The sequence below is a fragment of the Chiloscyllium plagiosum genome, chromosome 14 (genome assembly GCF_004010195.1).
Source record: "Chiloscyllium plagiosum isolate BGI_BamShark_2017 chromosome 14, ASM401019v2, whole genome shotgun sequence".
Taxonomy (NCBI): Eukaryota; Metazoa; Chordata; class Chondrichthyes; order Orectolobiformes; family Hemiscylliidae; genus Chiloscyllium; species Chiloscyllium plagiosum.
The window spans coordinates 36077042-36092991 of NC_057723.1; the positions used below are offsets into that span (position 1 = coordinate 36077042).

The window sequence follows — 15950 nt, forward strand, 5'->3', positions numbered from 1 at the left end:
GGAGAGGTCGGGAAGAAGATTGCAGGTCAAGAAGGCGGTGCTGAGTCTGAGGGTTGGGACTGAGAAAAGGTGGGGGAATGGGAAATGAGGAAGCTGGAGAAATCTGAGTTCATCCCTTGTGGTTGGAGGGTTCCTAGGCGGAAGATGAGGCGCTCTTCCTCCAGGCGTCGTGTTGCCATGGTCTGGCGATGGAGGAGGCCAAGGACCTGCATGTCTTTGGCGGAGTGGGAAGGGGAGTTAAAGTGTTCAGCCACAGGGCGGTTGGGTTGGTTGGTGAAGGTGTCCCAGAAGTGTTCTCTGAAATGTTCCGCAAGCAGGCGGCCTGTCTCCCCAATGTATAGGAGGCCACAATGGGTGCAGTAGATGCAGTAAGTGATGTGTGTGGAGGTGCAGGTGAATTTCTGATGGATATAGAAGGATCCCTTGGGGCCTTGGAGGGAAGTGAGGGAGGAGGTGTGGGAGGTGTGGTCCTCCCTACCTTTTATCTTAGCCTGCTTGGCACACCCTCCTCATTCCTGAAGAAGGGCTTATGCCTGAAACGTCAATTCTCCTGCTCCTTTGATGCTGCCTGACCTGCTGCGCTTTTCCAGCAACACATTTTTCAGGCTCCAAATAGGCTGGGTTTGAAAGTTTTATTGGGGCCATTTTTGTTTACCCCTAATAGATAGCACCTCCAGCCTAAGGCTTACATGTCTTTAAAAAACAGGTCTAATCAAAGGGGAGTGGCCAGCTAGTAGTGTATCTAGCCTTTGTTGAGATTCGAGTCTTTGATTTAGTTCAGCAGCAGTGTGTGTGAAGAAAGGTTGCTGGATCTCACCCTCCTTCTACCCTTCTGACTTCATAACCTGTAAGCCTGGCTTGGTTCATTTTTACTCTTTGTGCTAAGGAATGTCGTTCAGGGGATTGTTGCAAGTATTTTCAGAACAGCATCATTATGTTGGGGCTGGTCTGTTTGGTTTTGGATCGGACACGTTATCCGGTGATCCATTTTCTGTTCTTTGTGTTTCATCCTGTAATTTTGTAAATAAATTCTGTTTGTTTAAAACTTGGCAGTCGAATCAGCTAATTCACTCCAGGAGTATCCCCAATACACTTACATAAAACAAATAGCAAAGTTATGGTCCTGGCTACCTTCTTAAAAATGTTTGAGGGGTCGGGGCCTGATCAATAACAATATAAACTTAAAGAAAACAAGTACTAATAACAGCAATAATTTATAACTATGTTTTAAGAATCCAAGTTCTCTTAACTTATAAATTCTTAAAGGTTCATCCTCTTCTTCAGGAACTAACCCAATAGCCATAGACCTCCTGATTTCACTTTAAGAATTGACTAGATAAAATCACAACTTTATTACTTTTCCTGGGGGCTAGCAGGCAATATGATCACTTTTCTTTAAAAAAATTATAAAACCTTGTGATTAGTTCCTACTGCTACAGTAAAAAGTTGTCAATTACATCTTGATTGGAGAGAGCTACATCCCCATGTTAAAAAAGAACTTAAAGCATTATTACTACTCACTAAGAAAGTTGAAAAGGTGGGAAATGGTTCAATTCTTCTCACGTAGTTTTGGTGGAATCCATATGGAATTTATCAGAGCTAAAAACAATTAGAGTCATAGAGATGTACAGCATGGAAACAGACCCTTCAGTCCAACCTGTCCATGCCGACCAGATATCCCAACCCAATCTAGTCCCACCTGCCAGCACCTGGCCCATATCCCTCCAAACCCTTCCTATTCATATACCCATCCAAATGTCTCTTAAATGTTGAAATTGTACCAGCCTCCACCACATCCTCTGGCAGCTCATTCCATACACATACCACCCTCTGTGTGAAAACATTGTCCCTTAGGTCTCTTTTATACTTTCCCCTCTCACCCTAAATCTATGCCCTCTAGTTCTGGACTCCCCGACCCCAGGGAAAAGACTTTGTCTATTTATCCTATCCATGCCCCTCATAATTTTGTAAACCTCTGTAAGGTCACCCCTCAGCCTCTGACGCTCCAGGGAAAACAGCCCCAGCCTGTTCAGCCTCTCCCTGTAGCTCAGATCCTCCAACCCTGGCAACATCCTTGTAAATCTATTCTGAACCCTTTCAAGTTTCACAACATCTTTCTGATAGGAAGGAGACCAAAATTGCATGCAATATTCCAATAGTGGCCTAACCAATGTCCTGTACAGCCATAACATGACCTCCCAACTCCTGTACTCAATACTCTGACCAATAAAAAAAAGCATACCAAACGTCTTTTTCACTATCCTACCTACCTGCGACTCCACTTTCAAGGAGCTATGAACCTGCACTCTAAGGTCTCTTTGTTCAGTAACACTCCCTAGGACCTTACCATTAAATGTATAAGTCCTGCTAAGATTTGCTTTCCCAAAATGCAGCACATCGCTTGTATCTGAATTAAACTCCATCTGCCACTTCTCAGCCCATTGGCCCATCTGGTCAAGATCCTGTTGTAATCTGAGGTAACCCTCTTCGCTGTCCACTACACCTCCAATTTTGGTGTCATCAGCAAACTTACTAACTGTACCTCTTATAATCGCATCCAAATCATTTATGTAAATGGCAAAAAGTAGGGGATCCTTGTGGCACTCCACTGGTCACAGACCTCCAGTCTGAAAAACAACCCTCGACCCTACCCTCTGTCTTCTATCTTTGAGCCAGTTCTGTATCCAAATTGCTAGTTCTCCCTGTAGTCTGCGAACTCTAACCTTGCTAATCAATCTCCTATGGGGAACCTTGTCGAACACCTTACTGAAGTCCAGATGTATCACATCTACCGCTCTGCCCTCATCGATCCCCTTTGTTACTTCTTCAAGACACTCAATCAAGTTTGTGAGACTTGATTTCCCACGCACAAAGCCATATTGACTATCCCTAATCAGTCCTTGCCTTTCCAAATACATGTAATCCTATCCCTCAGGCTTCCCTCCCATCGACATCAGGCTCACTTGTCTGTAGTTTTCTGGCTTGTCCTGCTGGGGAAAGAAATGTAGTTCTGAAAGCTAATTTTAAAGGACTAAATTCAATTCAGTGTTCTTTGCATCATAGTTCCATTTCTTTGATCAGACACTTACCCTCACACAGGCAATCCATTTCTTCCATCTCCAGAATTCTCTTTTCACCTGTATTCTTCTTTCTTGGCCCTTACTCTGTAGACCTTTTACTTACAGTAGTCTAATCCCTTAGAATTTTCACGCATAATCTTGACTTCTATTCAATCCAGCAGCCTGGCACTAAACCTCTCTTAGCTTGCCAATTTAATTGTTTGAGTTGAAAACAATGGCACTGGAAAAGCACAGCAGGTCAGGTGGCATCCTAGGAGCAGGAACTCACATTCCTGATGAAGGGCTTATGCTCTTCTGCTCCTGCTCCTCGAATTCTGCCTGACCTGCTGTGCTTTTCTAGCTCCACACTTTTCAACCCTGACTCTCCAGCATCCGCAGTCCTCACTTTCTCCATTTTAATTGTTTGCTCCACTTCCATTTCATTCTCTCTGCCCTCAGTGTCTTCTAATGTTCCATTGAAGTTCATCAGAAGTTCAAGAAATGGTATTACATTGTTTAATTTGGCAGTTTACAACCTTTCAGATGTGACATGGAGTACATTATATTTTTCCAGACAGCAAGTGTCAGTAATGGTTCTGTAATTGCCATTGATATCTTGCCTAGACCAATCTTTTGTTATAGCACAATCCAGCATCATGCCTTTTGCCTTACACCATGTCCCCTTTGTCATTTAATCTCTTCTTAATCTACCAATTACAGATTTTACTAATCTTACCATTTTGTTTTTTTTCTCCCCTCCCTTAGTGTTTGTTTAAAAAACAACATATGTTTGATTTCTTCTCGTTGTGATAAAACGTTATAGGGTGGAATCTTGATGAGGTGTTATGAATCTCACCTGCCAGATGTAGAGCTGGGAACCACCAATTAGATAGTAGCAAGGCAACCATTGGGCCTTTCTCTAGGATCAAGACCTGGGAATGGAAGCCCTGCCCAGTGAGAGCTTTTGACCAAACAGAGACCAACAGATCTTACACTCAATAGTGTCACAGAGGACATGGTGGCTGCTGATGAAGTGCAGCCCTGTAATCCTAGGTTTGTGAAGGGCTCGGGCCCGAGAAAAGTGGTGCAAGGGGTGTGGTTCTCAGATTAGAAGTGAGGACAACCAGGGCAGAGGAACCTGGTGTCCAGTTCTTTGAACTGGTCTCTGATCAAGCACCATCCCCTATTCACAAACCCCTCCTTCTCCCTATTAGCAGAGTAAATTGTGAAGGCCAGACATTCTGAATGTATCACTGCTGTAATGAATGGTAGTCTCATACAGGTCATATCCAGCTGTTATCAAACTACTAAGCACTGGATTAAGAATTGAATGTGCTGAAGAAATACAGCATCTGTGGAGAGAGAAGTTAGTGCTTCAAGTCCAAAATAACATTAACCCTGTTTCTCTTCCCAAGTGTTTCTCCAGTGTTGTTGAACTGCTATTGACTGACCAAGTCTCTGAAACGTACAGGAGCATGGGGATAACTGCAGCCACCCCATAAATCCTGACCCAGTCCCCATTTCTTAATACCTTGTCTGGCTTAGTCTCAGTATAATCCTGGTCTGGAGCGAAGTTGAAAAAGCCATCTGATAAATACAAAACCACTGGAGCAGAGGTAATTCCTGCTGAAACTTTGAAATAAATGGGAAATCCACTTCTGACACAACTGCATAAATTCATATCCCTCATCTGGGTACCGAAGCATCGCAAGCATTATCAAATTACTATATTTAAGAAGGGATCCATCTAATTGATGTAACATCGGAGGAATCTCCATGTTACCTGCTCCATAGGAGATTTGTCTGGCAAGTTGAATTCATCAGACATCTATTCTGATTTCCATGTCCCTCAAACTATAGCTGATCAGCGAGTTTAGTCAGATAGAAAGCTAAATTTATTTGAGGCAAGTTGGGGCATTAACAAGGCATTTAGCAAACAATAGTCCCCCAATTTGGCAACTTGTCACACTGCTTGATAAAAGTGAGCTGTTCCTAAAATTGTGATCAACCTCACTGGACCGCTCATCTAATCCTGTCATATATCTCACCATAGTTGCTCAGATCCCTATAAGATTCCATCCTTATTCTTTCAATGAAATCTTAATGGAAAAGTCAAAGGGTTGTGATCCACATAAATAATAATCTCTGCAGTCATTTGATATGTAGCTTTCAAAATGCTGTCAATGCAAAATTCTATTTTCCACTGGTGAATCCTTCCATTGGCTTGACATTTAGTTTGTGAGTAAATGACTGCTGTTAGACCTCTTCTCACTTTCCTGGAACAATATTGCACCAATGCCAATGTCTCTAGCATCAACAGCCAGCTTAAATTGCTTTGCATCATTGCACAAAGTCAATGGCTCACTGACATTCTTTTGTCCGTTCGAATTTCTTGCCTTTATTTAACAAGCCAGTACTCTTGAAATTTGGGGCCAACTTCAAATAAAATCCACTTATGCCAATTTATTCAAAACTTGTGTTTTTTATTTCAGCAAAGGGAATTCCAATGTAAACCATACTTTTGATTCCCAAGGTGTAATTTGACCTTCTTCTGCAGTGAGGCCTAAATAAGTCACTTTTTCTTTGGCAAACTTACTTTTGGAAAAATTAAGACCATATTTGTTCTTTGTAATGACCAAACAAATTGTTAAATTGATTATGTGCATTAATTTATTCCAGAGCTGTTCATCACTTCTTTGAACATTTGAGGCATAAAATTTGAACCTTGATTTGATTATATTTCTTTAAGTAATCCATATCTTGGACAAGAAACCTAAGATTCAGTCCTATCTTGGACATACGTAGGACTTCATTTGCCGTAGTATATTTGCTCATGTGATTTGACCAATATATATGTTTATTTAAATCATCTATGACGTGGTGCTACTTTTTGAAGCCCTATGGATCAGGCACACTATTAATTTAAAGCCATTGTTGCTTCTTAGCTCCGTTCAAACTGATTCTACATCTAGATTTTATGAGCCAATATCCTTTCTCACTGTTGTGTCCTTAACTAACAACTGAATGCCAACTTCTATTTCTTTTTGACTGTCTTTCCTAAATATTAAATACTCTTAGATGTTTAGTTCCTAGCATTGGTTATCCTGCAGCGAAGTCTCCGCAGTTACTATCATAATGTGGCTATGAGCAAAAAATTGCACTGTTAATTCATCTACCTTATTGCAAATACTCTGTGCACTCAGATACATTCAGATTTATCTTGTTAACATGTCAATGTATCTGTTTTTGTACTCTGGCCTATTTGCAACTAGTTTGTGTTTCCTCAAAAAAATCAAATCCACAATAGCTCATTGTTTACAAGCAATAATAATGGTATTGATTGGTATGAAAATGAGAATTAAAGTATAATTTGTGTTGTTAGTATCTCTAAACATGACAATGACATGACGGCTTTAAAGGTGATAACAGACAGAATGTCTGATTGCCCATTCTCTCAGCTCTCACAATCCTTTAATCTCACATTTTGAACCAGAACATTTATGCCAATGTATTTAAATATCCTCAGAGACCAAATTATTTTATCCACCCTGTTACTGTTAACATCCTGTGTGTTAGTGAAAATTATAAACCTTAATCCATGAATTCATTCTGTTTCAGGAACAGCAGGATACAGAGACTGGGGGATTATTTTCAAGTAGACACTTCGGTGAAAGCCTTGTTTTTCTGGTAAGACCGAGTCATTGAGAAAGAATTGTAAAGATTGTTAAATGCTCCATATTTAAAAATATTAAAATATGTTCTATATGCTCTGCAAGTGTGTACTTAGTAAGATGCTATTTAAAGTTATTTTTTAAAGTCAAATTTTAAAAGACTAAGTTTGACCTGTTGAGATTTATCCTTCTATTTACATACTGTGAAAAGTTACTGAAATAAAGTTTACCACTCCTACTGCAGTGAACATTGTTACTGGGAATATATGACCAATGTTACATATAATTTTACATAAATCTATCAGTATTAATTTTTTGATGATTCTGTCAGCTACCTTTTTCTTTTATCATCTTTGTTTTAATACATGAGAATAAGCTGACATTGTAAAATTATTCATCTGATCCATATTTTCTTTGTGAAGTTCTCAGGGACAGTTCTGACATTTGTCCCCTCCATTAAAACACCAGCTGCTCTTTCATCCAAAACAATACCCTCATTGCACTGTCCCTCTTAGAAATGCAACACTGCCCCACCTCTGTCCCCTGACCAGAATTATGAACAGCTGCAAAATCTTCATGTTGATCACAGGAAACAGACAAGCAAGATTCTGTAAAATCTTTACCTCTCTTCCTGAGCTCCAAGTAGCACAGTGGTTAGCACTGCTGCCTCACAGCGCCAGAGACCTGGCTTCAATTCCCACCTCAGGCGACTGACTGTGTGGAGTTCGTACATTCTCCCCATGCCTGTGTGGGTTTACTCCGGGTGCTCCGGTTTCCTCCCACAATCCAAAAATGTGCAGGTTAGGTGAATTGGCCATGCTAAATTGCCCATAGTGTTAGGAGAAGGGGTAAATGTAGGGGAATGGGTCTGGGCTGGTGGCGGGTTGGTGTGGACCTGTTGGTCCGAAGGGCCTGTTTCCACACTGTAGGTAATCTAATCAGACCCCATTTATAAATATCTCAGGGAGAAGTTGATAAAGGTTACTAGGATAGAAATTGATTTGTATGTTCAACTGCCTTTTACCAAATGCTGATTTGCAACCAGGTGGAAATAACCCTGAATAGGGTTCACTGGGGCTTGGAGAAGAGATGGATTGGAAGGTTTGGAAGAATCTATGGATGATTGGATGACTGCCATCTTTTTTTCAGTGCTGCTGACCCATTATATAGGCATCTAATGGAGGAAGCAGCTGGATAACTGCCAGCTGCTGCCTTCCAAGGGCATTAAATAAGCAGAGGGGAATTGCTCTGAACAGAATGTGAAAGAGGTGAGAAATGGGAGATGCATGAACAGCTGACACCAATGGCAGCAGCCAAACCAGAATACCTGAACTAGATCTTTAACCTCTTGTCTATGAGCATTTAAAACTTCCTGTACTTAGGCTGGGAGCATATATTGCTGGGGACACTAACATCAAATTGACAGCTTTTATTGTTTGTTCATGTGTGTGCATACAGTTCTAACTTTGAAATATACTACTCCTATTTATGAAATCTGAGCAGTATCAATAAACTTAGTTTTAGGTGACATTGCTTTCAGTTCGTATGAAACTGTACTCTTGAAATAAATCAGAGTGGTGTGAGCTAAGCTTATCTATTTAGATTTTACGTGCAACTATAACAGCTGTTGGCTCACTTTAGTCACTTTAGAAGGTTGTATTCTTGAGGTCTGAGTGCAATTTTACATGTGGCACTTACATGACTGATCAATTACTTTCTAGCATTGTAGAAAAAAAAAACTAAAGATTGTAAGCGTACTGCTTTATATGGATTATCTTGTATCTTTCTAGAAATGAAAGCAGACAGTTGTACAACATTTTGTATAAATGCAGGCAGTAGTTCAGTAAATAATGTGATGTGTGAAATTTGTCTGGTTATATTTCTGATACATACATAAGGAGAAATGGAATCACCGTTTGCACCTTTTGTGAAGTCCTCTGATTTACTTCCAGTAACTTGATAATGCAGTGAACATAACATGAAGTACGAGCTCTATGGGTAGCTTGCTTGGGTGAATTCCACAAAATTAGAAGTGTCATGTTCATTATGGTTGTGCCAATGCATGGCACAAGTAATTCAATTTATCTATTTCACCACAATGTTTATTATTTATATCTGTAACCAAAATGATTGGCAAACACCTTCATGAGGTGAGATCTTGTTAATACACTTTTAAGTTATTGCCCAAATAGAACTAATTGGTGTTTGACTGAAAAATAATTGAGGTTTAAAAAGAGTACTGTAATTAATTACCATGCACCAAAAGACGACTATCTTCAGGAAAAATATTCAATACACTTATTTTTATTTGTTTACAAAATCTGGAATTGCAATGTAAATCACATCAGAAGTGAAGTGTTGTGTCATTCCATCAAAGCAGTCAAGACAACTGTTTTGACTCTTCAGTCTCACATATGCATTTTCATGAATATTATGGGTCCTTAGATCACAATGAGAAGAATGATTTGTTAAAGGCTCATACCTTCAAAGAGAAATGGATGTGAATAAAATTGCATGTGTCAGTTTGTAAAAGCAATATATTTTGAAAAAGCTATCACATGCTCGGTGAATTAACATTGGTTTGTTCTTTTACTTACAGGATAAATTTTTGGAACCAGAAAAGCATTTTGGATTTACAAGTGAAAATCATTAATTTGTGCAAGTATCAGACATGAAACATTGCTTCATCTCAAAATTGACATGCAAGTATTTGTAAATAGGTTGAATGATGAAAACAGGTAAAATGGAAGAAGTAATGTACAAGCACAGCATAAATATTTCTGAAGTTATCCCTAATGGCTCTAGGCCTCAGTTTACAGATTTTGACTCATGTCAAGCTTCTTCGCCTGTAATGTTCCTATTGATCCTTGCATATAGTGTAGTGACCATCATAGGACTTTTTGGTAATCTCTGCCTCATATTCATCATAAAACGACAGAAAGAAAATCATAATGTTACAAATATCTTGATTGCAAATCTTTCTGTATCTGATATCCTTATCTGTGTCATGTGTATTCCATTCACTGTTGTGTACACGCTGATGGATTACTGGGTGTTTGGAGACGTAATGTGCAAAGCAAACTCATTTATTCAGTGTGTATCTGTCACAGTGTCTATATTTTCCTTAGTTCTGATTGCTATTGAAAGGCATCAGCTAATTGTAAACCCACGGGGCTGGAAGCCTGCTGTCTCCCATGCCTGTTGGGGGATTGTATTGATCTGGTTTATATCCTTAATAATCTCGTTTCCATTTATTGTATTTCATCTGCTTACAGATGATCCTTTTCGAAATGTTTCTTCCCATTCAGAATTCTACAAAGACAAATTTGTATGTATTGAGATCTGGCCATCAGAAATAGATAGACTTGTCTTTACAACGTGCCTCCTCATTCTTCAATACTTTGGCCCGTTGTGTTTCATATTTGTTTGCTACCTGAAAATCTTCATATGCCTAAAGAAAAGAAATGGTATGGTAGATAAAATAAGAGAAAATGAAAGTAGAATAAATGAAAGCAAAAGAATAAACATGATGCTGATCTCAATTGTAGTGGCATTTACAGTCTGCTGGCTGCCTTTGAATATCTTCAATGTTGTCTTTGACTGGAATCATGAAGCTCTGATGAACTGCCACTATAATCTTGTATTTACACTGTGCCATCTTACTGCAATGATATCGACCTGTATTAATCCCATTTTCTATGGATTTCTCAATAAGAATTTCCAGAAGGACTTACATATGCTAATTCATTGCAAATACCAATCTACCCAGGAAGAGTATGAGAATATTGGGCTCTCAGCCATTCACACAGATGTGTCCAAATTCTCACTGAAAGTAAACAATTCCTCCCCAAATATATAAAATAAATTTGAAATTGATCACATTTTACAGTAATACTTCTAATTATTTGATAGATAATTAACATACACAGGATTTTGATATTGACAGTTTTATCTATGATTTTGAAACGTTTCTTAAAGTAACAACAGAATTAAAAGGCTATTAGTAGAATGTTCATTGAAAGAAGTTTATTCAGTCCTAAATTAACTACATTAACACTTGATGAGCAGATATCATGTCTAGAACAGTTTGTGTTACAGTTTCTCCCAAGTTTTTGTATTGCTTACATTCAAGGTATTGCTAATAATGTACTTTATAATTACTGTCAGTATATCACTATTGCATTCCATTAACACTGAATTTACATAATTTACAAATGCGTGATACAGATATTCACATAGGCAGTTTTATTAAGTTCCTGCATGTGAGTATTTTTTTAATGTATCAATATTGGTTATATTTACTGCATTAAATAGTAATCAATCATATAATGCCTTCATAGTAACTAATCCAACTTTCAAAGAATACAACGGACAAGTTCAGGATCGAACATTTTAATAATATTCTTCAAGCAAAGACAACATACTGAATTATACATAAAACAAAATGGAACTTTACAGCAAAACAATCGCAACCACACTCATGATCTTCTTAATATTCATGTTTCAGCTATCAGCCAAAGCTGATCAGACCTATTTTTAAATGAACATTGCACTTCAGAAATATTATACATGAAGTAAAATATACACTAAATAATAGATACAGACAAGTGGCATTGAAATGGAACTCTTAAGTGGGTTAATTGCTTCGTGGTTTTGGAAAAATTTAATGCTAATTATAGATATGTAATTGAATTAGAAACACATGGAGATGGAACTCGATTTCACTCCTGAGGCAGCAGATTTCCTGGCTTAGGGCTTTCATTTCGGGAAAGTATCCTGATTGGGCACGAGATGGATTTGATCCTGCTAGCAGCAGGGACAGCTCAGTGGTGAGACAGGCTTTTTAAAAATCTAGCCTTGTTTCTTTGGTCCTTTGTCTGAGTTGTTTTGTTAAGTATTAGGCCCTCTCATCCTCACACCTCATCATATCCCCATACAATCCCTCTATCCAATCGATACCAACCAATGTTGCCACCCACCCTCTATAGTCCCTTATAGCATTCATGCCAAATTAATGCCAACTCATTCCATCTACCCACACCCTTTCCATTGCATGTTCAATGTGAATCTCTCCATAATCCATCCTGGGCAGACCTTCAGAGCTATGTTAAGATGAAATAAAATAAAGGCCTAAATATCAATTGCAGCTTTCACAACAATAAACACTCACACTCATGAAAGCCCATTAAAGATTTTGTAAAAAGCCCCTTATTTAAACAGAAAAATTTGTTTTCATAACCCCATATCACAACCAATAAAGCTTTAACAATCTCTTTGAGTTATGTACCACTGGGAGAAGATTTCAGAAAGCAGCCAAATATTAAGAATGAAATACTGATTGCCCCTGAGACATTATCAACCATCAGCGTTGTAACTACCTGGACAGGTGTTTTTGAACTCTCACTGACACAGGCAGGCTGCTTTTTATTGAATTTTTGAAGGGCATAGAATTTAAATAACCTCACAGCTTGAGTTTTGTTTCGGTACTCATTGACACAGACAGGCTCTGCTTTTTGATTTTTACAGAGTTGAGGATTTAAAAAATCAATATCTTGACAGTTCTATATACTTTACCTATCCTTCAAAGGATTTATGTATCTTCATATATTTATGGCACATATACTATTGTTAAAGTCCTTTGCTGCAGTGAAAATGATGTCTAATTAAACTTAACAGTAAGTTCAAATGGCCCTGCTGAATTTGGTGTTCCCGCCTTGTCACTTTTCTCCTACTAGTGTCACTGGGTTAGAATGTCTGAAATGTTCTTTCCTAGGCCTGTGGAATTTTCAAGACTCTTTGAGATCCATGCCCATGGCTGTAGAGAACACTTTTCAGTAATAATGCAGCAATTGGCCAATTTTACAACTCAATAGCTCAAATGTTCTTTCTACTAGCCATTGGAATCTGAATGGATTCTATGAAAGACATCATGGTGAGTTAAAACAACATTCTCTACATCCATTCATCCAAATAAATATCTGATCAGTGAAACTGAGTTTTAATATGCACTGACTACTTCATGCAAGTGTACAGTACTCATAAAAATATAATTTTAAACTGATATATCTCCCTAATTTATTTCTATATATTATCAATTTACACTTATTTCAAACAGTAAGTTATAATCTGAAACTTTCCAGTACTGATTAGATTTGGTGGATTTCAATGGTCCTCATTGCTTTGATATCAAAGACGAACAGTGTCTGTAAATCGACAAAAAATATTTTAATTTTACAGCATCACTCAGAAGCTACTAAAAGAGCACTGACTTCATACGAGAAATGTTGGCAAACCTTTTTCGTACATTCACTAAAGCAATGCAATGACACATAATTAGAAATTACGATGACTAAATTAATGTGTGACCTCTCTCTCTTAACTCCCAAAGAAGTTGGTGTCCTGAAGAGAATGTATTCTCCAGACCTCCTCATGTGTATAAAATAAGCAACACAATAAGAATACTGCAAGGCAAATAGACAAGAAACAATGGATGAGTTTAGAGGAATATAGTAAGAAGCCCTTTACCTTGTTTGTGAATGATCACATTCTGTTACTCATGCTGAATAACATTACTGTTAACATAATGCATCATGTACCTAGTACCATACATTTATGTCAAATTCCATTATGAAGTAACTGAAAGAGATATGCAGATTCATTTGAGTGTTTGGGGGAAGTTTTCATTTTTCATTTGAAAACTAGAGGTAATAGTACAAAATCTAATTTTAGTCAGTAAATGGATCCTTACTTGAATGTCAATACAATGCTACAGATCATCAGGTTACTGTATTTCTTTACATTCAGCCATCCATCAGTAAATATTTGATATAGTGTATAAAGTATGCAATTTAGTGAAATTGTGGATAATTGCGTATTTTGTTTAACATTATTTAATGGAGAAAGTTATTTTTGCATGGAAACAATATTATAATCAGAGAAATATTTGGCCTTCCTGTGAAGCATAATCTGCTGACAGAATTAAATCTGTTCTATCAGTATTTGTTGTCAGCAGTTCAAGATAACCACTCAATTTAATTTCAACAGTATATGTCTGATTAATGGAGGAATAGATGTTTAACACCCAAATACTGCAAACCACAAAAACCTTCTTGTAATGTAATGACTTGGTTGATTTATATTTTATGCAGAAATGTAGTGGGTGATAATTATTTGAACACTAAAGTGAAGATTAAACTCTAACCCTAAAAGATGCACAGTCTATAGCCACAGTGTTATTGTAATAACTTGCATGACATCAGTTGATGTGCTTGAAACTTAAATATTTCACAATTATTATCTTTCCATCTTATTTGCATAAATTAGAATATTTCATTCAGCAAATAATATTCTGACGTAAATGTTTCTGCCTCTTAACCGACTAAAGTGATTATATTTTCCAGTCATATATTTTGGATTGATGTAGTTTACATATAAGACTTTATCAAGATTTTTTTCCATTTTCCATTACATTTTGCAATTGGACATCCCATTAAAAGTTTCAGCCAGATGTTATAAGAAGTCTGTGTGCTGAATTGCCATTAGAAGTCTACCTTTAATCGTAATTGCTATAAAAATTACATTCCAAAGGAAAATATTCTTTGTTAACAACCATAAATCATGCCACAGAAAAAAGCTGATATTTACATTAATAGTTGGTGAACACATATCAAACTAATCTATTTAACTCTTAAAATATTAATTACTTTTCACTGACTTTGAACTAATGATCAACAATTACAAGAATTGGCAAGTTGTGAGAAGATTTGTAACTCAGGTTGAGGTTCTGGATCTACGTTTCCTCACTGAGCTGGAAGGTTCGTTTTCAGAAAACTAGGTAACATCATCAGTGAGCCTCCGGTGAAGCATTAGTGTTATGAACTGCCTTCTATTTGTGTTTAGATTTCCATGGGTTGGTGATGTCACTCCATGTGATGATGTAATTTCCAGCGATGATGTCATTTCCGGTTCTTTTTCTCAGAGGGTGATAAATGAGTTCCAGGTCAATGTGTTTGTTGTTAGAACTCCGGTTGGAATGCCATGCTTCTAAGAATTCTCATGCATTTCTCTGTTTGGCTTGTCCTAGAATGGATGTTTTGTTCCACTCAAAGTGGTGACCTTCCTTATCTGTATGTAAGGATGCGAGTGATAGTGGGTCATGTCTTTATGCGGCTAGTTGATGTTCATGTATCCTGGTGGCTAGTTTTCTGCCTGTTTGTCCAATGTAGTGTTTGCTTCTGTTCTTGCAAGGTATTTTATAAATGATGTTCATTTTGTTTGTTGTCTGTATATGGTCTTTTAAGATCATTAGCTGCTGTTTTAGTGTGTTGGTGGATTTGTGGACTACCATGATGCCAAGAGACCTGATTGGTCTGGCAGTAATTTCTGAGACATCTTTGATGTAGGGGAGAGTGGCTAGGGTTTCTGGACGTGTTTTGTCTGCTTGTTTGGGTTTGTTGCTGGGAAATCGGCAGACTGTGGTCATTGAGTACCCATTATTTTTGAATACACTGTTTAGGTGATTTTCCTCTGCTCTTCATAGTTCCTCGGTGCTGTAGTGTTGTGGCTCATTGAAATAATGTTCTAATGCAGCTTCGTTTGTGGGTGTTTGGATGATTGCTTCTGTAGTTCATTATTTTGTCAGTTTTCCTGTAGAGGCTGGTTTGAAGTTCCGCATTGGCTGTTCGCTCTACTGTGACATCTAGGAATGGCAGTTTGTTGTTGTTTTTGCCCTTTATTGTGAATTTTATGCCAGTAAGGATATTATTGATGGTCTTGGAGGTTTCCTCTAATTTGTTTCATTTAGTGATGACAAACGTGTCATCCACATAGCAAACCCAAGGTTTGGGTTGGATGGTTGGTAAAACCTTACTGCAGAGACTCAAACAAGCAGCTCTGCCAACCATCCAACCCAAACTATGGGTTGCATCATGGTAGCCCACAAACCCACCAACATACTAAAACAGCTGCTAATGATTTTAAAAGACTGTATACAGACAATAAGCAAAACAAACATCATTTATAAAATACCTTGCAAAAACAGAAACAAACACTACATTGGACAGGCAAAAAACTAGCCACCAGGACACGTGAACATCAACTAACCGCAAAAAGACATGACCCACTGTCACTCGTATCCTTACATACATATGAGGAAGGACACCACTTCGACTGGGACAACACATCCATCCCAGGACAAGCCAAACAGAGAAACACATGAGAA

The 15950-nt window shown here is 37.9% G+C and overlaps 1 protein-coding gene and 1 long non-coding RNA gene across 3 annotated transcripts in view; one reads left to right on the forward strand and one right to left on the reverse strand.

The window, feature by feature from the left end:
* The window catches only part of LOC122556629, a 40425-nt gene extending 32986 nt beyond the window's left edge, over window positions 1-7439 (reverse strand). The window contains exon 1 of the long non-coding RNA XR_006313590.1: window positions 7354-7439. This is a non-coding gene — a long non-coding RNA (uncharacterized LOC122556629). The remainder of the gene's footprint in view (window positions 1-7353) is intronic.
* Window positions 1-14555, forward strand: part of LOC122556625 (neuropeptide Y receptor type 6-like) — a 50934-nt gene extending 36379 nt beyond the window's left edge. For both annotated transcript variants that reach the window (XM_043703551.1, XM_043703550.1), the window contains exons 2-3: window positions 6678-6746; window positions 9330-14555. In XM_043703551.1, the coding sequence (XP_043559486.1) occupies window positions 9456-10589 (1134 nt within the window). In that variant the 5' untranslated portion in view covers window positions 6678-6746; window positions 9330-9455 and the 3' untranslated portion in view covers window positions 10590-14555. The remainder of the gene's footprint in view (window positions 1-6677; window positions 6747-9329) is intronic.
* The last annotated feature ends 1395 nt before the right edge of the window (window positions 14556-15950 follow it).